Source organism: Tachypleus tridentatus, chromosome 10 (assembly GCF_004210375.1).
Source record: "Tachypleus tridentatus isolate NWPU-2018 chromosome 10, ASM421037v1, whole genome shotgun sequence".
Taxonomy (NCBI): Eukaryota; Metazoa; Arthropoda; class Merostomata; order Xiphosura; family Limulidae; genus Tachypleus; species Tachypleus tridentatus.
Window position 1 is genome coordinate 10,778,516 of NC_134834.1, and position 27,105 is coordinate 10,805,620.

At 32.3% G+C, this 27,105-nt stretch overlaps 1 protein-coding gene and 1 long non-coding RNA gene across 2 annotated transcripts; one reads left to right on the forward strand and one right to left on the reverse strand.

Annotated features, from left to right (window-relative positions):
• Window positions 1-1,720: 1,720 nt before the first annotated feature.
• LOC143228742 (calcium channel flower-like) lies at window positions 1,721-15,352 on the reverse strand. Its single transcript, XM_076460042.1, has 5 exons — window positions 14,557-15,352; window positions 7,557-7,629; window positions 6,979-7,104; window positions 6,590-6,697; window positions 1,721-3,422 (listed from the first exon to the last, which is right to left on the reverse strand). Exons 1-5 carry the CDS (start codon window positions 14,657-14,659, stop codon window positions 3,311-3,313), a joined length of 522 nt encoding a protein of 173 aa, XP_076316157.1. The 5' UTR covers window positions 14,660-15,352; the 3' UTR covers window positions 1,721-3,310.
• Window positions 15,353-17,090: 1,738 nt separating this feature from the next.
• LOC143228005 (uncharacterized) lies at window positions 17,091-26,120 on the forward strand. Its single transcript, XR_013015144.1, has 2 exons — window positions 17,091-17,429; window positions 25,585-26,120. It is a non-coding gene; the product is annotated as an uncharacterized LOC143228005 (long non-coding RNA).
• Window positions 26,121-27,105: the final 985 nt, after the last annotated feature.

The following is a 27,105-nucleotide window of genomic DNA, read 5'->3' on the forward strand; positions in this document are numbered from 1 at the left end:
AATCATGAACACTTTCTAAAATGATTCGAAAGTCATATGTAAGAAGTGTCAACACACAAGGTTAATCACTTATTACACATTTTTATAATTGTGTTTTTCAATAAAATGAATGTTATTTTTCTTTAGGATATTTTTGTTTTCTGTTCTTCCTTCACTTTCAGAGATATAAATTTAAAACAAATTGTACAGTTTAAACTATAATGCCCTCTCTCCCAGTTTAACCATAGTAATTAGTTTAAAATGTGATTGAAAGTTATTTTTTGACACTACCTTTCGTTCGTACAATAGAAAAAGATTCAACCAGATAAACAAATTTGTATTTTCTATTGACATTTTCAAATATGCACAATACATCCTCCCATTTCAACTGGAGTGCACAGTGTAATAAAGTACATTAGACTAATTTATAATTCGCTTCATATCTGAATAATATACATTTCTTTACTACAGTTTTTAAACAGTAATTAGTGTTTCTGAAAAGTGATATTTAATGGGTAGTTACTTACACATAATTATGCATGTTTTTAATTATGTAATTACCACGTTCTGGATTAATTGGTCACCTGTTTTTTGGTATAGTTGAAACGAATAGATAAAAGCATACTATAAAGGACTTTACTTCCCCAATTTCTTTCTTTTATATATAGAATACAAAAATATTTTTTTTCAGTTGATATTTTACAATAACTCCAGCAGTACTATGTGTGTAATGGCCACATTTTCCCACATGCAAAATTCATTTAAGTTGAAAAGTTTGATTTATACAACTTGTTTTAGTAAATTGTTTAAGACAGCTGTATATTACTGATCAAGAAATTCCACAGTTATACCAACTTATTGTTAATAAGTTAACAGTAAACTGACAAAAACAGTCAACTGAATTTTGTGTTTCAGTCTGTATGATCTTTAGATTTATATCACTGTGTATTTACATTACAGGTTTATGTTTTTTGTTCTACTTCTGGAAGAAAGCTGTGATATTTATGTGAAAATTTGGGCTTATGAAAGCTAATATTTTTACTTAGATTCTCTCGTGCACGATACTGACATTACGTGTTTGTACAACACTTATGAAACAGTGCTAGTAGTATCAATGAACTAAAAATTATACAGGTTCAAACCAAGGTCAGCAGGAAAGTAATTGTAATAATACACAAACTGCTGTTTTTTGAAGTAGCTTTATTCTTTGTTAGCAGATCACTAAACAATATTATTGAGGTGGAAAACATCACACACTAACTGTATTTGGATTAATTGTAACTTTAGAAAAATCTGTGTTATAACTTTTTGGAATGTGTTTTTCACTCGTTAATTTGCTAGGAAATGAAACTCATTGTCAACTTTGTATTTTTTAGCATGTACTAACAGTCTCTTCTAATATTCATGTGTTATAATGTAACCGAAGACCAATAAATAACTGTTAAAAGACTAGTCTCTGGTGTCTCTACAGTATTGTTTGGTCAATAAGGACTGTCAGAAGAGAAGTCTCATTGTTTGTAACTTGACACGTAAACTTTAACATCTAAAACATGCATGTTTCATGTAGCACAAGTTTCCTTAGGCTTGTTTTTGTTTTAGCTAATGTACTTAAGTTTATGAAATGACTTATTTTTCAAAATTGCTATTTACTCTATTATGTGAATTTATAAACTTTCGTAAGTCCTATGTTTCATACATCCATGTAAATTTCAAAACTTAAATACAATAAAACACTCAAATCTCTGCATTATATGCAGTTTTTTAATTTCAGATACATCAACTGAAAGATTGTGTTACACAGATAGATACACTAATACCAGAAGTTAAATACTTAAAATGTTTTATATAAGATTTTGTAAACAAATCAAAAGTTCACTATATAAATGTAATTATTTTATTACTTTGAAAGTATTAAAAAACAAAATGGACAAGTATCTTGACTGCTACTCTTAAAACATCTTTTCAATATTATATGGATTCTTCTACATGAATTATCACACAGATGATTAAACGTTAGTGAGAGGACCATGTGCTTAATGTCGTCAGCTAACTTTAGAAACGAAGCCAGGTTTCATGTTCTTCTGCTTAGTGGAGAAACAACATCCTATGAAAAACTTTACTCTTGCATGAAACTATTTATACTAATGTCCCATCGAAACTTCCACCTTGACTTACATACCGGTTCTGTCTTTCGAAACAAGGCTTAATTTTGGCTGTCAGCAATCTCAAAGCTTTTGTGTATATATTAAAAAAATTATGCTTGCAAAGTTTCCATTACAAAAGAAGTTACTGCTGAATAAACAAGAAACTGCTAAGCAAACGTTACGTATCACCAATAAAACTTGTTTTCAGTTAAAAATTAAGCCCTGTTTAGAAGAGCTTATCAAACATATTTGTATATTCAGTAGAAACTGTTTTCGGGAAGATCTGGATATCTGGTAACACTTTTTGAGTAATAACCCTATAAATGTTTGCACACTGTCACTGAAGAGAACATTTAACTGTAATCACAATAAGTGACCTGAAAACACAATAACAGCACTGAAAATGTCAAACAACAGGGTTACTGGAATGTATGCAATGCACAAAAAGAAAATAATTTGAATATCAGACCACCAGTATACAAAGCAAGTATCAAAAAAATAAAGCATATGAAAATAGATACTTAGTTTTTTGAATATGAAGTATAACCAACTTTAGTATGTGATCAAATTTATCCAAAACTATCTTGATGACAAAAGACACCTTTATTTCAAATATTGGTTTATCCTATACTTATATTATAATTAAATCATGCTAGTTTTTAATGTACTAATAGTTTGTTTTCATTCCTTTATGTGTTAACACCAAAGCAATGACTAAAAGTAAACACAACAGTTGAACTATTTGTGTTGTTATTAGAGCAGTGTTTTTACAAGAGGTTCAAAACATTTTTAACATATAAAGTGCAGGAAAACTAAACAGTTCAACAATATTAGGTAAACCTACAGTCAGGACATCAGAAGAGAAAAGAAAGCATTCTCTACAAACTGTAGATACCTCAAAGCCTATATCTTTATAACACTCAAACCTTACAATAATAGTAATAAGAAGTGATATTATGGTAAAAGAAACCACACTATGGTGAACCATCGGCCAACTTCAAACTGATAAAGCTATCAATCAACAGATCAAAATTTCTTACAAATTTAACAATGTAAGAGTTAAATTGTACTGCTTAATATATACTCACAACTCGCCGTGTACAAAACTCATAGCCTCTTACTATTAATAAATTATTTCAATAAGATATTCGCTGCCACTAAAGTGAACTATTTACACAAATAATAACTTAAGATCTTTCTTGAGTTTCGGGTCCAGCCTCCACATCTCTTTGCTCTTCATTAGTTTGAATAAGGTTAAACGTGCTTGATGACTTTGCCATCATCTCCTCTTTGCTAGCCCTGCAGAGAGATGATGATGCATTGTTATTCACATCTCAAAACAATGTGCAAACTGTTTACTGTATGTTGAAACGTCTTTACAGTAGACAATTTATATTCAACAGTTTTTTACTAGAAAACCTGTTTCTGCCTCACATTTACCAGTCTAATACAACAGTCTTGTGTAAATCATTACAAATAATACTTGGATAAGTAAACGCTCCAGCATTATTTGCTGAGACAATTTACCTTTTAAATTACACGCTATGTAACAATTGAAATTCAAGCAAGCTGATGATCCTTTTGTTTTTAGGCCTAGTTGCAGAAAGAACTCCAATGGTCAGGTCTCTTAGTTTGTTTTTAAGCATTGATTATTAGGAAGACAGGAAGAAACTTAAGATGCTACATTGGCCCATAACTGTAGCAAAAACTTACTTGTAATTTCTTTATATTCCCATATTATGAACGTTGCTTTGAAGTGTTGACAAGAAACATCCTGTATTAACCCTTCCATTATGGGTTGGGTTCAAGAGTTTTTCTCACAATCAAACCATTGAAAGAAATAATTTGGACTCAGAGTTGGTTGGTTTGGTGTTTTATGACACAAAGCAACCAAGTTTAAAGAAAAAATCCTTCTGGTCACCCTCAATTAAAAGGGAATCACATCTTGAGGGTTCTGTTACTACAGTTGGAAATGAACCAATTCAAGCCATTAACTCCAACTCAAAAGTATAAAACAATCTCTCATACAGTGAACATATTTCTCTAATTTTGTTTAAACAGGAAAATAAAATTATTATTAAGCATACTGATAAAGGCGGTGCCACTGTCATAAGTCAGACTACATTGACAAACCTTACCAATAACTTAATGAACAAACTACTGTTAAAAAGGTAGATCTGGACCCTGCACCACAACTGTTAAAATCATGGAAGATATGTTATGTAGTTTACAGAAAACATCAGTCATAAAACATTACAGTTTCTTTTACCTAAACAGCTAGTACCAGATAACTTTCACATTACCACAAATACAATAATCCTGGTTATCCTTTATTTTTAAATGCTGTATGCCTACTGTAAACTTGCCTGCTTATGTTGACCACCACAACAAAAATATCCCCCCACATTTGATGTTGTACATTAAAGATGCAACATGTTTTCTGAACACGATCTCCAACATGAACAACAAGAAGAAACACTATTCTCTGTGCTATGGATGTTTCTTCCCTCTACTCAAACATTTCCCACAAAGAGGGTTTAAAAGCCTTAGAATCTTCTCTGCTAAAACTAGACAAACACTTAAATTATTACAGACTTAGCTGAACTAGTAGTTACACTTAATGGTTTCGAATTTAGTAATTAGTTCTATATTCAAACAAAAAGTAAAACTGTGGACACCAAGATATGCTAAAGTTTTTAAGGCAGACTTAGAGGCGAGGCTGTTGGAAAGTTACACAGATAAACAAGCATTTTGGAAACACTACATCAATGACAAGTTGTTGTTTTTTTCATTTGGGTAGGAGACGAAGATTCACCACTGTCCTTTTACAGATGTACTAACACCTACCACAGTTATATTAAACTTATTCTATAATATTCCACTTCCCAAACAAGTTTCTTAGATGTAAACCTAACACTAAAAGATTGTATACTACACACTAATTTGTACCAAAAAACCAGCAGATAAACAGCAATTCTTACAGAATCACAACTGTCACCCTCCAAACACAAAATCACAATCAATCAAACACTTGAAGATATACTGTGACAGTAAGAACTATGACAGTCACATTAGTTCTTTGCTGTGACAGTAAGAACTATGACAGTCACATTAGTTCTTTGAAATGGACTGAATGAAAGTGGTTATTAACAAAATACTGTCACCCAACAACTTGAGCAACTAACAACACATCACATGAATCTGTCTTGAAACAATTACCGAACACAACTTTATTATCCAAAACTAAAAAACTTACCCTGGATAATAATAAAAAAAACAACAGTTATATATGTCCTCCAACGTAATTATTCACTGAAATCCATTTTTAGAAAAGTTTACATTGTTTCTTTCAAGAAAAATCAAACTTTGTATTCACACTTAATTCATGCTAAAGTCAGTTTCAAGCTGGCACCAGGTGGAAGTCACCCTCACAATAACAAGAGATGCCAAAACTGTCAGTTCATGCAGAAAACAAATTTTCTGATAAAGACAGCCAAAAGCAATTTAAAATAACTAAACCCATAACCTGCTCTACTAAAAATGTTATTAACTTAACACAGTGCCAAAATTACAATATGTATATCAAACCCAAATAACTACAGAGAAAAATTTTAATAACCACAAATCAGCAATCAAGACAAAGAATTTCCAGTCACAAAAACACTTTAACGTTCGTGGACACCACCGACAACATCAAACTGATGACAAACTTTACATCTAACAGAAACAGGGAAGTTAAAGAATCTTACTGGATAGCACCGTTAAATACCATTATGCCAAATGGCATCAACCTCAAACACAAGATTGTTGACTTTCATGTCTCTAAAACGATTTTCAAAACTAAATTCACAGTTAAACACCTTTCACATTAATAGTATTACTTTGATACTGTATGTTGCACCACATCATTGTTTTCTCTGTTTCCCACCATCTTGTTATTCAAATCTTATTTTTAATTTTATCTATATAAAGACTGGTTAACATTTCTTATAACTATTATCAAAGATTTTTGGCACAAACGAAATCTAACGCCAATAACTATAGTTTATGATTGGCTAGTTCTCAAAGCCAACTCATTCTGAACACCTGGTTTACGTGACATCCATGCCCATATATTTCACCATATTCGTTTACTGTAACCCTTTATTCTCCTGGAAAAGAACAGTGAATTATTCAAAAGCGTTCGAGTTTTGGGTCTCTCTCTTAAAAACCAGTAGTTACGTTACATTATTAAACCTATAGTTTTGATAAACCAAGAAACTAATTCTAGTAAATAACTGTTACTGTGTTTTCTAAGAACTCATTACAATTAAAGTTTTCACATAGAACATCTGATTTAAACAAATGTTACAACTGGAAGTAGTTTCTGAATATAACCTTACTATTAGTAAATGTTAAAAACTATAAGGTATCAAAAATAGAGTTTAATAACAAAACAGAAACCTGAGGTAAAAAAAAGAACTTACTTTTTCCCCAATGACATAATTCCGTACAAGCTACCAGTAACAAAAATCAGCCCCGATCCAAAGAAGGTAGAGAGATTGGTACAAATTATTACAATGAGCGACGACAAACTAACAGGAGAAAATAAAATGAGTCAGTAACTTAAAGGAAGAACAAACAAAAAATTTTTCACCACAAGAGGGAAACCAGGACAGTTCTATTGCAATTAGACAGGATGCACTTTTAATATATAAGAAATTCAAATTAACCACCAGAAACAATATCTGACAACAAATAGTACACAATTTGTATGTGCAGCATGAAATACTTTCTTCTGAAAAATAAATGTACAATGTGAAAGTTGATTCTCTGTCTTAAATGACACATTCAAATCACAATTCAAAAGACTTACATAACATATAGCAATGCCTTATGCCAATATGGTTTCTTCTCAAAGTAATTGTGTGGAATTTGAGCAAAGTCCAGAAAAGCACAAAAGCACGGTGCTTCAATCAGTGCCACCGTAACACCCAGCAACCTATGATTAAGGGTAGGTAAGAAAACTCTCTTATTATGGTCTGCTGAAAATATTTTTAATTCAACTGTTCTTACCTCATACTTATATCTTTGAAATTGTATATATTTAAATGTCATTTTTAACTGTTCAAACCTGAAACTTTGGAATCACAACTGAGTGCTTATTATAAAGAAAATTTCTTTGACATAAGATATGCACATAGAAACTTTCTCAGATGTAAACAGATGAACAACTCTGAAGTTTTAGATACAAAAGATAATGTAAATAAACAAAAGAACAATACTTTTAATACTTATGAAATTTAAAAACTTTTTTAAATAATAGAGAATTTAAAACTAAAAATCATTTGTCCAAAATGCATAGCAGTACCACAAAGAAAAAAAATACACACCAGACTTTACAACAAGTGTGGTAATTTTTTAAATGCAAACCAGAGATTGCCACAGACTTACATTTGTAATATTCCTGCCATGAGACATCGAGGGGTAATGGTAACACATGCCCAAGCACCAGTTCCTATGGCCACTGTAAGACAAGAAAATAAATAGTAAAATAGAAATAAGTAAACATTTTAAAAATATTTGCAAATTTAAAACCTTACACATTACTAGGACATCTCATTTTCTGATTTATGTACTTAAAATATTTAGAACCTTACACATTACTAGGACATCTCATTTTCTGATTTATGTACTTAAAATATTTAGAACCTTACACATTACTAGGACATTTCATTTTCTGATTTATGTACTTAAAATATTTAGAACCTTGCACATTACTAGGACATCTCATTTTCTGATTGTGTACTTAAAATATTTAGAACCTTACACATTACTAGGACATCTCATTTTCTGATTTGTGTACTTAAAATATTTAGAACCTTACACATTACTAGGACATTTCATTTTCTGATTTATGTACTTAAAATATTTAGAACCTTACACATTACTAGGACATCTCATTTTCTGATTTATGTACTTAAAATATTTAGAACCTTACACATTACTAGGACATCTCATTTTCTGATTTGTGTACTTAAAATATTTAGAACCTTACACATTACTAGGACATCTCATTTTCTGATTTGTGTACTTTGTGATTTGGTTAATTTTAAAACTACTAGCAGTGACCATAGCTATTATCTTGAAATCAACCTGGCACCATTTTCATTGTGTTTGTTGGTAAAAATTCTGAAAAGATTATGCAGAAACCTATTATGTTCCTTGATTCACTATTTCTGCTGCAACAGACTAGTTGCACAGAATTCACAGCTCTGCAATACAGTTTGGAAGACAAAAAATAAATAAATAAATACATTAGGCCTAATACAACAAGGTAATCCAATCTGTCTGGTTTAAATGTGTCTCTTTACATTTCACCAAGAATGTGACACAATACAGCAATGAATTATTCACTAGTATCCCACAGACTGAATATTATTCACTTAAGTTTCCTTTTTTCACAATATGTGAATTCAGTGAAGAGAACCTCATGCAGAGGTCTAATTTAGTCTTAGCTTAGCTATTCCAACAGAACCTAAAGATGTTTAGGTTTAGTAGTGCTAAGTAAATGACTGTATGTTTAAATCAAATAATATTTGTTGTTGTAACTATCACTGACAAGAGTGGAGAAAGGAAGATGAAACCTAATCTACAAATTCCTTTGCATGAGGACAGTATTTTGGATTTAGTAATACAATGGAGGGTTCTTCAAACTTGTTTAAAAATATTAACGTTTTTCTGGTTACTAAAAATATGTAATCTCTAAATTTGGTTTGATCTTTCAATTTATCAAGTCTGTTTTTTTCACTTTATTAACATCCATTTTATGTTATTAACTGTATGCTGTGGAATACTGTAGCAAACAATTTGAAACATATTCTGGGCTTCCACTAGAAAAATAACTCTCTTAACCACTGTGGCTAAACAAAGTAATTTTCTTTTAGCCACAGTGACAGTTGTTTAGCCACAATTTTAGGTCGCCAAAAACTGTGTAGTGTGTGACTTTTAATATGCATCAATTCCATCCAGTAACAAATTGTTGTAATTATGTGAAAATCTACAAGACATTAAGTTTTATTTTTTTATTCTCCAGCAATCTTCCCCACCAAAAGAACAAAATAAACATGATAAAGAGGAAAATAAAGATACATTTCTCAAAATAACACAGAAACAAAACAGTGACTTAAAACTAGAATACGGTAGCATGACTAGTAAGTATATAAATCCAATGGCAGCTCTTCAGCCAAATCATTCTCAACAGAAGATGTGGTAGAAGTTGACATCTGAGGTTCCGAAGCACATTTCTTCAACAGGGAATGGTACCCACATCTGTCTTTATGAGTGACCCAATATCTGAATGCAGAATCAAAGTTAAAATGATCTAAAGGTTTGGACTCCATGGATAAGTTCAGTAACATTTCTGTCTTGGCCACAGACAGACTGCTCCTGGCATCTGTTTTGATGCTGTTGTACCTGCTAATTCCCCCACTCACAGCCAACAGACGTAACTGGAATTATTAATCCAATTCCTGCAAGCTGAGACAGATTTGGAAAAGTCTGGTGGATGTATTCCTTGTAGAAGCTCTTCATGTTTCTGTTTTTGTGAGCATCCTGTTCCATTATGTTCCTTAGTAAGAGCCATCCAGTCAGTGCCTCATCCGCATTGATGAAAGGAGAGAAGTGCTGGATGAGTTTCTTCAGATCATCCTCATCAGATACTGCTTTGCTGTGACATGGGCTAAATATTGAAAAAATTGGCATGATGTTAGTGTCTGGGAATGCCACTTGTAGTCTTGTGACCACCTCTTCAACAAATGTCTCAGCAGCTGATCTGTACTTTCACATTGTTTATCAATATCTTTGATGTCATGGCCTCTGTAAGAAGTGTAACCACTGGCATCAGGAGCTTGTGGGAGTTCCTTCAGTGTAGTCTGTGTATAAGGACCAGGGATGTGTACCAGCAACTGAAATCTTCACAAAAGTCCAAGAATGCTGACAGTGTCATGTGTCATCATGACAAAGCTGTAACATGACATTTGCTGGACTAGACCATGTAGCAAGGCTCGGCCTGGAGTACCACATTCCATTGCTAAAACCTGCAGGCAGCTTATCACAGATGCAATACAGTTGACTAGTGCTTGGACGGAATCATTAAAAGAGAGCCATCATGTGAATAACACTTGCTTGGTTTTGTTGCTTTTCTCTCCATGCAATGCTTTGGTCTCTTCCAGAACCCGACACAACTTGGTAGAATATTTCAGGCTTTTTGCAAACTGGTTCAAAACTGAAATGTACTTCACAAGGTATGCACCTGGTTTGCTGTGCAAACAATGGCTTGTTATTATCCAGAGGCATTTCTCCTTAAATTTTGTAGCAACACCTGTTTTTATTCCCACCATGACATTTGCACAATCAGTTGCAAGTCCAGTCAAGTCAACATCAAACAATCCTCGATGTGCCATGACTGAGCACATTGTATTGTAGATAGAATCAGCCCCAGTGTTGGTCAGCTCACTCACAGCAAGGAACCGACTTGTAACCTCACCTAATGATGAACGATACCTGATATAAATTATCAGTATAGAGGTGTTTCCTGCATCAGTTGCTTCATCTGCTTCAAGAGCAAAAAATGGGAAAGGCAAAGCCCGAAAGTCTGCCTGTATTTCATCGTGAACTACATGATTTAGGGCACTGTACATATCATCCAGAAACTGGCTGTGGGTGTATGTGAAGCTCTCTGTTCCACTTTGTGACTGAGTCTGTAGTTTCTTTAGAGAGGTCACTCTCTGTTAAAAAATATATAAAAACTTGTGTTTTGAAATAAAACCACCAATTAAAGTAATTTAAGTAAATAAAAGATATTCGGAAGAGTTGGCTAGCTACTTAATTTTTGATAGATATTTTCAAAATGCTTCACTTTTAGAAAATCAAATTGCCTTTTGTTTTAAGAAAATACTGTAGAAAACAGAAAGTATCTTATTAATACTAGAATGAATATTCTTACACTGAATACTTGTAGTGAAAGGAGGGAATGAAACTTCACAGTTGGGATGGCTTCCTTTGTTTGTACAAGTAATTTCACCACCTATGCCTGAATGCCACCCTTACACCCCACATACATATTCACAGCAGCAGTTGCATTGTCCTTCTTCAAAACTTGTGATGCTACTGCACTGCAATGATCTTCTGACCGTGCATGTTTCACTAAGTCATCTTTTTTTTAGGCTTAGTAGCAGTTTTCCCAGTGGTAACATAAATATTTGTCTTCTTGTTGTCCCTGCATAATTTGCAATGAAATGTATTTTGTTGGGAAACATGTTCCAGCCAAGGAAACTGTGAAAACCAAGTTTCCTTAACAACTCTGTGAAAATCTCGGGTATACATTTTTTTCACACCGACAGTCTGATCACTGCTGCAAGTTTCAGTTTCTTCAGAGCTGTCTTTTCTTTTGGAAGTGGATTTCCCACCATCAGTTAATGTTCTTGCTTCGATCTTCTTTTGAAAAAAAATTTATATATCTAACTGTTTAGACATCTTTTTATCTGATCTAGGAGTTGTCATGATTTAAATTCAAACACATGTCAAATGAAACTTGGGATTTCCACTTTTGTACAGACCATATGTTGGTTTGATGAAAGTCAGGTTTTCTCTGATTACTGTTTGTTTACCACTGGCAGAATCAAACATGTAGCATAAGAAATGAAAATAAAAGAAATCATTAGCACAGCTGAGTAATAATTTTTTAAAAATTTAATTTGTTAGTTGTCATATCCCTGAAATCATAAAAATACATATATAAAGAAAATATATATTACAGTCAGTGGTAGTTTTTAAAAGACATTTCTTGTCTCTTCAACTCGCTGGGGAGCGCCTCTGATCATTTGTCATCATTAACAGCATGGATGGCGATAAAAACCATGAAAGCTGTTAAGACTGAAGAAACTTGAGCAGAATAAATAAAGGAAAACCATCCAAGACCGAAAAATTATCATCTTTCGCCACTGTAGCGAAAACAAAACTAGATTTTTTTAGCCACAGGTTGTTTCTTTTTGCCAATAGTAATGTGGCTAATGGCTAGCGGAAGCCTAGTTATTACTACGTCTAAATCATTTATGATACTGTTGTAACATGTTCTATCATTGGGCAAGTTCTTTTGAATTATTTGGTGAAAATAGTTCACAGTTAAGACCATGCAATGGTAACAAATTAATTTATTTATTCAATAAAATTACATCAGAGACTATGTTCACTTTGATGCAAACTGTAGGCCTAAGGTTACAAACTTTTTACGATATAAACTTCAAACTACTTTAGGCCTATATACTAATTGATTTTAAAAGAAATTTCTTTGATTGATAAGAAATGTTGAATAACTTAAGAATTAACTTACAGAACTGGAACCTCCTACTCAACTTTTCAACAAATAATTCACTGAAATAACTAATCTCTATTTCTATATATTTCTATACGTATAAGCTTATCACTTGATATTCATCACAATTACTAGATTCTTTATTAATAGTTCCATCTAGCAAACATTTAAAATATAACAATACTGTAAAGTTTGTATAACAAACTCAGTAATCACAATTTACACAATAATTCTCAGTTCATACTAACTAAACAATAAAAAATTACACAACACTTTTAACTCTTTTCAGATAAATACTGCATCAAAATATACACTTATCAAGCAGGTACCATAGTTTTAGAAACAGTCTTAAATAACCATAGATTTTTTTTGTTTTGCTCATATTTATTAAGAACAAACCAACTGGTTAAAACTGTTCCAACTTTGTAACAGTCATACAAAGGGATAGGCCTAACACCTGTTCTGTGAATGTTACAGCCACTTAGGTGGTGTGTGACCAATTAATATTATTTGAAATGTGTTATTAGAGGCTACAACTTTCAGTGATGAGATCTTGTATTATCTGAATTAAACTCAGAAACTGAAAAACTCACAAATCCAATTAATAAATTGTTAATCTACATTCCCACAGATGTTCGTCTGAAGACGCAACTTAAAAACGTAGCAAGAGACAATTCTGTTTGAAGTTAATAAGCACAAAGCTACACGCTGAGCTACCTGTGTTCTGTCCAACATGGGTATCTAAACCTGGGTTCTAGCACTGTACGTCTGCAGACATAACACCATGCTACTGGGAGGGCAAAAAACGTAGGCAGCTTAGCAATGAATATTTACATATTCTTAACAGTAGTTCATTTCTATAAACAGTCATTTGACAGCCTGTATTCCCTAAAAATATAAGCATCTCAGTAACAAGCCTCAAATGCACTGAACAATGGTTAGTAGTTATTTAAATTAAACATTTATTTAATTTTAAAAAAATTACAAGACAACAGCAGTATACATGGCTGTACAAAAACCTTGAACAAATTAAACATTATTTTCTCAGCTGTACAGCAGGAAGGTAATACGTTTCATAGCTACTAAAAGTAAAATAAGTAAGCAAAGGAAAAATATCTATCTCTACAAACCTATGAACAATTATTGTCTTTATGATGGGATTTGATTTTGAATTTCACAAAGAGCTACTCTAGGACTATCTGTGTTAGCCTTTCGTAATTTAGAAGTGATAGGCTAGAGGGAAGTTAGCTAGTCAACACCACCCAAAATCAACTCTTGAAAACAAAAAGTGGGATCGATTGTTATATTGTAACCCCCATGCCGTCTTATAGCGAGTCAAGAGCCCTAACCACCAAGTAGCATTCTTTATGACAAGCTGAAACCAAGTATTTGAATTTCATAGTGTAGAATATCAAAGTTTTTGAAAGTAGATTTTTTAAAAAAATGTTTGGATACAATATTAAGAAACTAGCAGGTTTATTTCATCTGAAGATGTGAGAAACTACTCACTTATAACTCATATACGATACACTACAGTTATCCAATTTGTATTCCATCCAGTAGCATATTTTAACGTGTATGCTACATGGAGGTTTTTAATGGCTATTATCGTATATTGTACTGTATAATAAACTTCTGTAATAGTTTGAAAATTAACGCAATTTATTTTCAGTTTCATCAAAAAGGTCGGTATGACATCAAGATGTTGTGCAGTATATGTGATATAATTTCAGTAAAATGCACTGTATATGATTTTTAACAAGGTGTACAATATATCATTTAATATTGCTGAATATTGGGCATACGTATATATTTATAATTAAAAACAAAATGTCCGACGTACTAAACTCTAAACCATACGTTATTATTTTCTTACAGACTGTGTACATTACATTCTCAGTCTACGGAGTGGCTAATATAATTCTACGTATAATTTGAACGACGTATAAATTATGTATATATGGGAAAAAAATGTACAACATATAGCAAAACACAAAATTATTTATACACTGTGTACACTATTAATTTTTTTTAAATAACTTGACAAATATTATGAAAATATATATACATCCATCTTACCAAGTGAACTAACCGAGCCCAAAAATCGTGTAAAATATTTGAGCCACCATGGAGCATCGTCTAACGTATCCTTCTTTACGGTATTTTGTTCTTGGTTATTCATATTTTTTATCACAACTTACATCACTTTGCCCCTCTAACTTTGCTGGATTAAAATGACAGAAAAAAAAGGAATCGTATTTTGTACCTGTTATTGATAGCTTTTACTAAAAATATTCACCAATTATGACGTTATTACTTAAAACGCAAAAACTCTGAAACGCGTGATTCTACCATACGTTGATAACCATGAAGAAATCATCTGTACCATCTACGTGACGTTTTCGCTAACATACGTAACAAGTGTTAATAACACTAGTTAAAACAGTCGATTATCTTAGTTACAGATCTACGTTTGGCAATCGTACTTTGCACACTATTACGAATAAAGCACGATTAGCCATTAGACGTGCATTATCGAATAACAGTGTGCACTTACAAATAATTACTCAAAATAGTTAAGCACAGTCTCTCGATAAAACAAATAACTCCTAGGCCGCAGTACAACTAACGATTTCTAGATAGTAATACTAATAGTATTTTAAATTTAAATTATTTATCACAGTCGTGTACAACAACGATATCGAAATATTTATACAAACGAATGACAGTCGTTTAAAAAACATATATTTACAGAAAAATAAACGTATTTTTATTTTACAGGTATTGGTAATGAATATAATGCGAAAAAAAGATAAAACTAATTTTAACGAAGTACAGCTGTTACGTTTTCGACGAAACTCTGTAATGCGCATGTGAAATTCCGCCACCTATCAAGTTAATTTGATTAATCTGATTAAAGCAAACCGACAGGTATCATGGAAACGAGAAGAAACAGAAAATTTATGTTGCATATGTTAAGATATTTTATTTATTTAACAAATATCCGCGTCAAAATCTGAAAGAATAATTTATATAAATCCCAAATTCCCATTTAGAAATTTGCGCAAATGTAAAAATAAATCCAATATTAAAAAACCTACATCTTCATTTTTTTCTTTAACTAACACTTGATAAAAAAACCGGTAACAAGCTTTTCTTTAAGGAGTTAAAGAAGGTTAAATAATAAATTTGCGGGTCTCTTTGTCTTTTTCTGATAGACCAATAAAGAGTGAGTAGGTGTCTGGAGGTTGGAGATTTGTTAAGTTTGGTGTAGTATGTACGCATATCATATACATTTTATGCCTTCTTATTTTAACGTAGAATTTTTCAATACAATTTAGCAATGAGCATGGGCTAGATTAGGCTAATTTAGCGATGAGTATGGGTTAGATTAGGTTAATTTTTGTATGCAATAATATGCCTGTTCTTTACCTTCTCATACTAAGGACAACTGTTTTCAAAATTTTTCGTTTATTCTAAGTCTCTACAGATTTTGCAAAACACGTGGTCAAAAAAATCATTAATCCGATTTCAATCTAGCTACATTTGTTTTTAGTCATTCTATTGAGGCCACATCAATTATATTCATGGAGGTTTAGTTGTATGTTGCACACGAATGTTCACAACCAATGTCCACCAATACTAGAATATATCGCTATCTCGAGAAAATAGTCTATCCTGTGTTTGAATGAGAATGGTCAGTCACGTGGGTAGTAATAATTAATATGGATACATTAGACATTCTCGCTAAACATGCTCGCCCTCCTAGCCGTGGGAGCGTATAAAGTGACGGTCAATCCCACTATTCGTTGGTAAAAGAGTAGCCCAAGAGTTGGCGGTGGGTGATGATGACTAGCTGTCTTCCCTCTAGTCTTACACTGCTAAATTAGGGACGGCTAGCACAGATAGCCCTCGTGTAGCTTTGTGCGAAATTCCCAAAAAAACAAACCAAGCGGGAAACTAATTTCTTTTTCCTCTACTACCTATTGTTCTGAGTCATTCTCCTGGAGTAGCACCTTTTCTCTTTCAGTGGAAAAATAGCTGCTGTAAAATCATCGTAGTATGCATAGTTAAAGAATTACGTTTTCTATTGAAATTCAGTCAATCTTTTGAGGTTATAGTTTTCGTTATTGTCTCTCTGGGTAAATCTAACGTTAACGAGTTAATTGAGTAGCGTGAGATTTATTTCGGGTTGGAACACGATTTCCATAGATCTAGTCTGGAAGAGAATGTATTTAACACTTACTCTTGTTTGTGATTCTGAAGTTAGAACAATTTCAGATTTAACTCATTAGTCAATACAACTGTCTGTTGTGACAAGTAAAGTTCATTTATTAGCGTGCTTATCTAAATAAAAATTGTACAGTCTGATTACCCAGTCTTTCTTTACTCCTTCTAACGCATTTAGTCGTAGAATACATGATTATTTAATAAAAAAAATATATATATTGAAGGATTTCCCAAAATCTCAAAACTGACACTGTTGCAGTCGACGTGACGATGTCGTAGTTTTTATTTACATGGATAGATGGTGCTATTGGGACAAAAGCATGATTAAACTCATGGAGAACTGGGGTTTCTCTGACAGTTTGACTGTAAAGAGTAATAAAATGTGTGATGTTCACTATGAAGAGACGTGCGGATTGGTCTTCGAGCGGTAAAATGTTCTTAATGTGAAAGTAATATGCGTACACTTATTCATAAGAATGTTTATACAACTGTGATGTTGTACACACAATGTATGTCTTTATACAAGAGGATTGACTCAACCGATTACTGAGAAATGTTTATTAATACATTTTACATGAGAGACTGAAGAAGTCGAAGCCAGTATATTTTCTAAAGCCTGAAAATATAAAGTGTTATTACTGGTACTTTCTTCTTTGCAAGTTGAGGTACTACTAGACTACAAATTCGAAAGAAAAAATTGAGCACCTTTCAAGCACACCAAGGTGTTTTTTTATTCTTGTATTCATAATTAAAACTTTACTGAAAGTTAATATTAGTTTTCGAGTAATATAGAGTAACTTGAATAAGATATATTAACATTCTATAAAAGTTGTTTGTAATGTGTAAGTTGATGTATTTCAAAAGCTTTCACTGTATATTTTTTTGCTTTTGCTTCGGGTTTTGTCACTTGTTACTTAGGGCTTTTTTTGGTATCTCAAAAATTTGAACCAGCTCTCTTTTAATCTATAATCTTGTAGAAATTATACCCAATATGCTTATGTTCATTCTTGATGTATAAACTAGAATTTACATGATTTTTTTTTCAATCTAATTTGTATTTAATTTATAAATTTGGATTTAGGACGTGGGGAGACATGGGTAAAATTTTTAAGAGCCTCAGAAATGAACTTTATAAGTCATACAGTTTAGTAGTGTTCATTAGCTATATTTTGAGCAGTTTAGAAACACCAGCGATGGGTAGATAATATTCAAATACATATAATATTTGTAATAGCATTTTATTTAAATGGCAGAACAAGTACTTTTAGGACTAAAATAACAATCTGTGAGAATCTGTTAATAAAAAAATTGTTAAAAAGTTTAAATGAAATTAAAAATCACTGTTGTCATTGAGACACAGTTGTAAATATACATGTATTTTCAATGGATCATCCAGCTTTGATTACGCAATGTAACAAAATGTTTACTGTTTCTTGTTCCTGGACAGAAAGTGTTATTTACCAATTACTTAAGCCTAAAGTAAATGGAAAGACCTATTTTTCTCTTCAAACTTTGCTTTTGTGACCTGGGAACGTATAACGAAAACATGATGGGAGATTATATTTGGGGGCTGATACGTGAAAGTGTTTACATTACAGTCGCTAATTTCGAAAGACTACTCACTTCTAAACATTTTTGTACAACTTTAATATAAATACATGTAAATCTTGATCCATATGTTGTTTTATTCAGACCTTATGTAAATGAAAATGTACAAATTTGTCCCTTTTTACCTAGAAAATAGGTTAATTTCTAAATTTCATTATCCAGGTCACAAAACCAAAGTTTGAAGGGAATAATGGCCATTTTCTGTACTTTTACAACATAAGCAAATAACACATACTATCCAGGAACAAAATTTGTGTTACATTGTGTTATTTGTGTTACATAGTGTTATTTGTGTTACATTGTGTAATTTGTGTTACATAGTGTTATTTGTGTTACATTGTGTAATTTGTTTCATAGTGTTATTTGTGTTTCATAGTGTTACTTGTGTTACATAGTGTTATTTGTGTTACATTGTGTTATTTGTGTTACATTGTGTAATTTGTTTCATAGTGTTATTTGTGTTTCATAGTGTTACTTGTGTTACATAGTGTTATTTGTGTTACATTGTGTAATTTTTTCTTTCACTTGGGAGAGTGCAGAGCAACTATATCCACTTGACCTTTGCCCTAAAATCTGACCCTGAGTAAACCATAAGTAAATTGGTTTCATTTAAGGGACCATATAGGCCCTTTACGGCTGTCCTTTCACACCCATATGGAAGGTAAATGTTTAAAATAGATAATTTTCGTTTTAAAATCCCTTAAAGTGCTAGCCTTTACTACTACCTGTGGTAACTCATTTGATTAATTAATTTAGCTTGCATGTCTTTTTTTTTTCCAAATCTGAAACTTCTGTCCTGTGGTCATTATTGTTATCAGAATATTACAAAAATAAATCTGAGATTTTTTATTTTATTAGTTGTCGAGATAGTCTTGTAAACTTGAATAAGATCGTCTCTTACCTATCTTCTCCTAGGAGAACATATTAAATCATAACCTGTCTTGTGAGATAACCCTTCAATTCTCAAAATTGTCCTTTTTTGAATTCTTTCCAATAAGTCTGTATTATTTCTTACTCTAAGGAGAACAAACCAGTACACAGCATTCTAAGTGATTCATAATTACTTGTTTTTCACTTGTAGTCCATATGCTTATAAATACATCCTGAAATTCTAACAACAGCATTACTGGTTCTCTCTCCAGCCTTACTGTTAACTAAGTTTCCATATATAATAAAGAGAATCCTCATTTTAACAACTTAAGTGCACTATCCTGCATTTATTATGAAGAAAAATAATTTGCCAAATATCTGCCCAGCTTACAAATGGATCTAAGTCAGTTTGTAAGATCTCAGTATTATCTGGCCAGCTAACAAATGGCTCCAAGTCAGTTTGTGAGATCTCAGTATTATCTGGCCAGCTTACAAATGGCTCCAAGTCAGTTGGTAAGATCTTTAATATTTTTAACACAGTTGGAAATACCATAGATAAATCAACAACTTATTGGTTTACTGATTATGTCCCACTTTTATCATTAATGTAAATAAGAAATATTAAAGCCCCAAAAACTGACAACCTGAGGTGCTCTGCTACTAATTGGACCTCATGCATAAAAAAACAACCTTTTGCTTTTTCCCATCCAAATGTCCTATTATCCAATTAAATAGTCTTTCTCTAACCTATACCAGTGTGATTTTTACAGCTAATCTTCTGTGTGGCAGTTTATCAGAGCTACATAATTCACTGGAACTATCCTATTATCCAATTAAATAGTCTTTCTCTAACCTATACCAGTGTGATTTTTACAGCTAATCTTCTGTGTGGCAGTTTATCAGAGCTACATAATTCACTGGAACTATTGTTTGACAGTCAATCAGTGATTGACAGTGCAACACTACAACCAATGAACAAATCAAGTTGCGCCTCCATTGGCACAGTGCAATGTTTGTGGACTCACACTGTTAGAAACTGGGTTTCAATACCCATAGTGAGAATAACAAAGATAGCCCTTTGTGCTTACTAACAAATAAAGTTTCTAACAGGTGACCTGGAATTCTGTAATACAGTTTATCTTATCATTTTAGAATAAAAATATTGGCAGATTGAAACAGACATATTTCTTGCTTAGCATTGCTAAGTAATAAAAGGTAGGATTTTATAAAGAGTGTCTCCTACTGAGTACCATTATTTCCTACTGAGTACCATTATCTCCTACTGAGTACCATTATCTCCTACTGAGTACCATTATCCTCCATTATAAAAAAGTTTCAGAGTAAATCCAGTCATTTTTCTTAGTTGGTCTAATGCTTCAGTGAACTTGTAGACTAATAGTAAAGTTGTTTACAAAACAAGAAATGAAAATTATGATTTTCAGGAAAATATTTAATTTTTAATTGGTATTAATAATTTATATTTGTTCTAAGGCATGAAGAAAGGGGACACTGTATTTGTTGTTATCAGATTTTTCATCTGTGACACTGTATTTGCTGTTATCAGATTTTTCATCTGTGACACTGTATTTGCTGTTATCAGATTTTTCATTTGTGACACTGTATTTGCTGTTATCAGATATTTCATTTGTGACACTGTATTTGTTGTTATCAGATTTTTCATCTGTGACACTGTATTTGCTGTTATCAGATTTTCAGCTAACATTGTTTGAAATGATTTTGGGATAAGTCCACAGTTCCCATCACAGGTAATATTGCTTTTTTAACCATATAATTCAGTAAATTTATTTATACATCAGACACATCTTCTGTAATAAGAATAAAACATACTACTGTGGTAGTCATGGTATGTACCATACATCCTGAATGTTTTTTTCAGCCAAAAAAATGTTTCATCTCGTTTGCTTGTCACTTTCTCACTTTTAACCAAGTTTGGAGTATGTGGTGGTGGGTGGATTTGGAAACTAGAAAATGCATTTAGTGACAGAAATAGGATGAAAGAAGGTGAAACCAGTCACAATTTCAAAGTTTCTAGGAATGCATTCTCTTAATGCTTACTTTAGACACACGTGCAGCATTTCTGTACGTTACGATTGACTCTCAGATTAAAGATGGTACAGTGTCCATATCAGAAGGATATAATAACCCAAATTAGTCTTCACTGCTTGTGTTTTAACAGCTTCAGGTACAGATGCAATCATGTTTCATTATTACTTCAAGCTCACAAGTTTTGGACTTAGAGAAGATGGGTTAGGCACAATGTAGCTATTGCAATTTTTGTTTTCTAACAGGGTGATTGTTTTACAGACAAAAGGTGTTGTTGTAAGTTGTAGAAGCTGTTACTTAAAAAGCATTTAAGAGGAAAATTGATGCTTGGATTACATTATATGTTCTCCTGAGGATGGATTACAAGGGTAGCTATGAAGGACTGAAGTGGTTCATTCTTGTTATGAAACCACTTGTAGTTATAATACCTACAAATATTTCACTTCGTCACTTAAATATTAAAATTATGCACGTTGTTTTACTTTTGGACTTTATTTAGAATTCTGATGTATGTTCAGGATAGCTTTTGGGCTTCATTAAAATGATGTATGTTCAGAATAACTTTTGGGCTTCATTAAAATGATGTATGTTCAGGATAGCTTTTGGGCTTCATTAAAATGATGTATGTTTAGGATAGCTTTTGGGCTTCATTAAAATGATGTATGTTCAGGATAGCTTTTGGGCTTCATTAAAATGATGTATGTTCAGGATAACTTTTGGGCTTCATTAAAATGATGTATGTTCAGGATAACTTTTGGGCTTCATTAAAATGATGTATGTTCAGGATAGCTTTTGGGCTTCATTAAAATGATGTATGTTCAGGATAACTTTTAGGCTTTACTAAGATGTTAAGATGTAGGTTTAGGATAACTTTTGGGCTTCACTTAACATGTTGAGGTGTTTAGGGTAACTTTTAGGCTTCATTAAAGAGTAGTGTGTATTAGATATTTGTTAGGCTTAAATGTGTTTGTCATTAAATGTAGTAAATGTAGGTTTTTGCTTTTAGAAGATTGTGGTTTGATCAAACTAACCGTACAAATCTGTACTTTCAGTGATAAAAGCGACTTCTTAATTTGCATGTCCAGAAAGTGATATAAAATTTGTGGTGAAGGTTTAATGTTATGAAACAGCTGTAATATACACATTTTTTATGAGCATAGGTAAATATTTTATCTACTTTTTAATATGATTCAATGAAGGAGCTTGTTTAGTTTTCACTGTCATGTTTAGAAACAGCTGCCAGCTTCAGTATGTACTGAATAGTATGATATGTTGACTACCAGTTGCTGTTATCTATGGTATATTTAGGTATGTACTGAATAGTATGATATGTTGACTACCAGTTACTATTATCCATGGTATATTTAGGTATGTACTGAATAGTATGATATGTTGACCACCAGTTACTGTTATCCATGGTATATTTAGGTATGTACTGTATAGTATGATATGTTGTCCACCAGTTACTATTATCCATGGTATATTTAGGTATGTACTGAATAGTATGATATGTTGACCACCAGTTACTATTATCCATGGTATATTTAGGTATGTACTGAATAGTATGATATGTTGACCACCAGTTACTATTATCCATGGTATATTTAGGTATGTACTGAATAGTATGATATGTTGACCACCAGTTACTATTATCCATGGTATATTTAGGTATGTACTGAATAGTATGATATGTTGACTACCAGTTGCTGTTATCCATGGTATATTTAGGTATGTACTGAATAGTATGATATGCTGACCACCATTTACTGTTATCCATGGAATATTTAGGTATGTACTGAATAGTATGATATGTTGACTACCAGTTGCTGTTATCCATGGTATATTTAGGTATGTACTGAATAGTATGATATGTTGACCACCAGTTACTATTATCCATGGTATATTTAGGTATGTACTGAATAGTATGATATGTTGTCCACCAGTTACTATTATCCATGGTATATTTAGGTATGTACTGAATAGTATGATATGTTGACTACCAGTTACTGTTATCCATGGTATATTTAGGTATGTACTGAATAGTATGATATGTTGACTACCAGTTACTGTTATCCATGGTATATTTAGGTATGTACTGAATAGTATGATATGTTGACCACCAGTTGCTGTTATCCATGGTATATTTAGGTATGTACTGAATAGTATGATATGTTGACTACCAGTTGCTGTTATCCATGGTATATTTAGGTATGTACTGAATAGTATGATATGTTGACCACCAGTTGCTGTTATCCATGGTATATTTAGGTATGTACTGAATAGTATGATATGTTGACCACCAGTTGCTGTTATCCATGGTATATTTAGGTATGTACTGAATAGTATGATATGTTGACTACCAGTTGCTGTTATCCATGGTATATTTAGGTATATACTGAATAGTATGATATGTTGACTACCAGTTACTGTTATCCATGGTATATTTAGGTATGTACTGAATAGTATGATATGTTGACTACCAGTTACTGTTATCCATGGTATATTTAGGTATGTACTGAATAGTATGATATGTTGACTACCAGTTACTGTTATCCATGGTATATTTAGGTATGTACTGAATAGTATGATATGTTGACTACCAGTTACTATTATCCATGGTATATTTAGGTATGTACTGAATAGTATGATATGTTGACTACCAGTTACTGTTATCCATGGTATATTTAGGTATGTACTGAATAGTATGATATGTTGACTACCAGTTACTGTTATCCATGGTATATTTAGGTATGTACTGAATAGTATGATATGTTGACCACCAGTTGCTGTTATCCATGGTATATTTAGGTATGTACTGAATAGTATGATATGTTGACTACCAGTTACTATTATCCATGGTATATTTAGGTATATACTGAATAGTATGATATGTTGACTACCAGTTACTGTTATCCATGGTATATTTAGGTATGTACTGAATAGTATGATATGTTGACTACCAGTTACTGTTATCCATGGTATATTTAGGTATGTACTGAATAGTATGATATGCTGACCACCAGTTACTATTATCCATGGTATATTTAGGTATGTACTGAATAGTATGATATGTTGACTACCAGTTGCTGTTATCCATGGTATATTTAGGTATGTACTGAATAGTATGATATGCTGACCACCATTTACTGTTATCCATGGAATATTTAGGTATGTACTGAATAGTATGATATGTTGACTACCAGTTGCTGTTATCCATGGTATATTTAGGTATGTACTGAATAGTATGATATGTTGACTACCAGTTACTGTTATCCATGGTATATTTAGGTATGTACTGAATAGTATGATATGTTGACTACCAGTTACTGTTATCCATGGTATATTTAGGTATGTACTGAATAGTATGATATGTTAACCACCAGTTGCTGTTATCCATGGTATATTTAGGTATGTACTGAATAGTATGATATGTTGACTACCAGTTGCTGTTATCCATGGTATATTTAGGTATGTACTGAATAGTATGATATGTTGACTACCAGTTGCTGTTATCCATGGTATATTTAGGTATGTACTGAATAGTATGATATGTTGACCACCAGTTACTATTATCCATGGTATATTTAGGTATGTACTGAATAGTATGATATGTTGACTACCAGTTACTATTATCCATGGTATATTTAGGTATATACTGAATAGTATGATATGTTGACTACCAGTTACTGTTATCCATGGTATATTTAGGTATGTACTGAATAGTATGATATGTTGACTACCAGTTACTGTTATCCATGGTATATTTAGGTATGTACTGAATAGTATGATATGTTGACTACCAGTTACTGTTATCCATGGTATATTTAGGTATGTACTGAATAGTATGATATGTTGACTACCAGTTACTGTTATCCATGGTATATTTAGGTATGTACTGAATAGTATGATATGTTGACTACCAGTTTCTGTTATCCATGGTATATTTTTTTATGTTTGTTACAAAAATTTGTCTATATATATATCTAAATGCTAAATGTTGGTTTATCACATAGTGGTATATATGGTATATTTGGTTTTTGTTGCAAAAATTTGATCATATATAAATAAATACTAAATAATGGTTTGAGATACACACACACAGCAGATATTCATGGTCTGTTTTTTATGTTTATCAGATATGTAAATACTAAATATTGATTTCAGATACACCCACATTACCAGATAGTGGAATTTGTAATTTTACAATTGCTTTAAAATTTGATACATGTAAAATTACTGTTTACTTAGGAAATAATTATTGCCAGGTACTAGTATTCATGGTAGTTTTTATATTTGGTCCAGATATAAACACTTATTATACATATATTTTTTTAGGGCCCTAAAGTTGATTTACTCGCATAAAATAACACAATTTGTCAACGTAACAAGAAACATCATCTGTCACTGAAGGTTGGAAGGGCCACTGCAAGTGGTCAGTTAAGAAAATCTTTATTTTGAATCCAGCAGAATGGATTTCCACATAATGAAGATTTTTCTTCTGCTTGCTGTCGTAAGGATTCACTTTATTGTAATGACAAAAGGAAAATCTGGTGAGTATTATCCGACCACTTGTTCGATCCTCGTAAGGATTCACTTTATTGTAATGACAAAAGGAAAATCTGGTGAGTATTATCCGACCACTTGTTCGATCCTAGGTGAAACATTACTTCTAGTTACCTGTATTCATCAAATGTACAGCTTCTCCAGAAAAATACAGAATTTCTTTAAGTATCAAACACCAAATTGTGAAGAAAGTGTATTTTTTTGTCTTTCATATGTTTGTTACTTCATATGATAGTTTTCTGAAAATGTGCTTGAACTCTCATCAGGTGTACAACAGAAAAAATAAAACTCAGTATGTTTATCTCAAAGGGTAGCAGTACCAATTAACATTGGATATTAGTGATGAAGTATATTTTACCATTTGTGTCCAAGGGGGATTTGTAAAAGTCACAGTCGTCCGACACAACAGAGACAGGATGTCTTTCCTACCACCATCTTTATGTTGAATTTGGGGGCATTATGAAGAGTATGTGCAGACATGTTCTCTTTCATGTTTACAGGGAAAACTAGGAAAGTTACAGGGAAAACTAGTTTTCCCTCAGTTGTTGAAACAAGTCTTATTTGTATGAAATCTTTAGTTTACAAGCTGGTTAAGGGCTGGCTTTTAGTAGTCATATTTTTATAGAGGTTTCTCTTTATGAGTTAACATGTTGGCTGCCATGTACTCCAGCAATGAGTGACCACTGACTTTTGGTTATGGACACCACAAAACGCTGGGAGGTCACAGACTATTATGTTTCAAAGCCAAACGTTACTTGTGATATGTGAGTTTGGGACACCGTGGTTACTCCTTGGCAGCTTTTGAACATTTAATTTTATCCATAGTTAATTTATTATGTGGCAGCCAATGTGTTAATATTGTTTTTTGAAGTTTTGTAGAAGTTGTTATTATAAAACCAGTGTTTCTGTATTTTGTTTAATATTATAAAAACAATTTTAGAATCTTCGCCTTTCAATTCTATTACGACATCTTGGATGACATATAACAAGCTGTTTTATCTCCACGTGCACCTCAAGTACTGATCACTTTAGAAATCAATGGATTATGATAGAAAAGCCTCATGGGAGATATATTGGACTCAGTTGAAATAGTGAATAACAAGCTACTAATGTTACAAAGGTTAGCGTTACATTTAGAAATGTTTCAGTTGAGACTCTTAACAACTACCAGCACTGCTAACTACCTTATCCAACAGGTTCGGAATGACACACCAGAAGGAAATATCCAGAGCGCAGACAGGGTACAGAAAAAAGAAGAGACCTTAGCCGAACTTCCTGGCCATTTGGTAAGGC

Excerpts from the sequence above, each read along its gene's own strand:
- LOC143228742 (XM_076460042.1), bottom strand. The coding sequence starts at position 14,659 with ATGAATAACCAAGAACAAAATACCGTAAAGAAGGATACGTTAGACGAT. Across the intron at positions 6,698-6,978 it reads AAGGCATTGCTATATGTTAT|TTTGTCGTCGCTCATTGTAA; the intron begins GTAAGTCTTTTG and ends TTCTCCTGTTAG. Across the intron at positions 3,423-6,589 it reads ATTATGTCATTGGGGAAAAA|GGCTAGCAAAGAGGAGATGA; the intron begins GTAAGTTCTTTT and ends ATCTCTCTGCAG.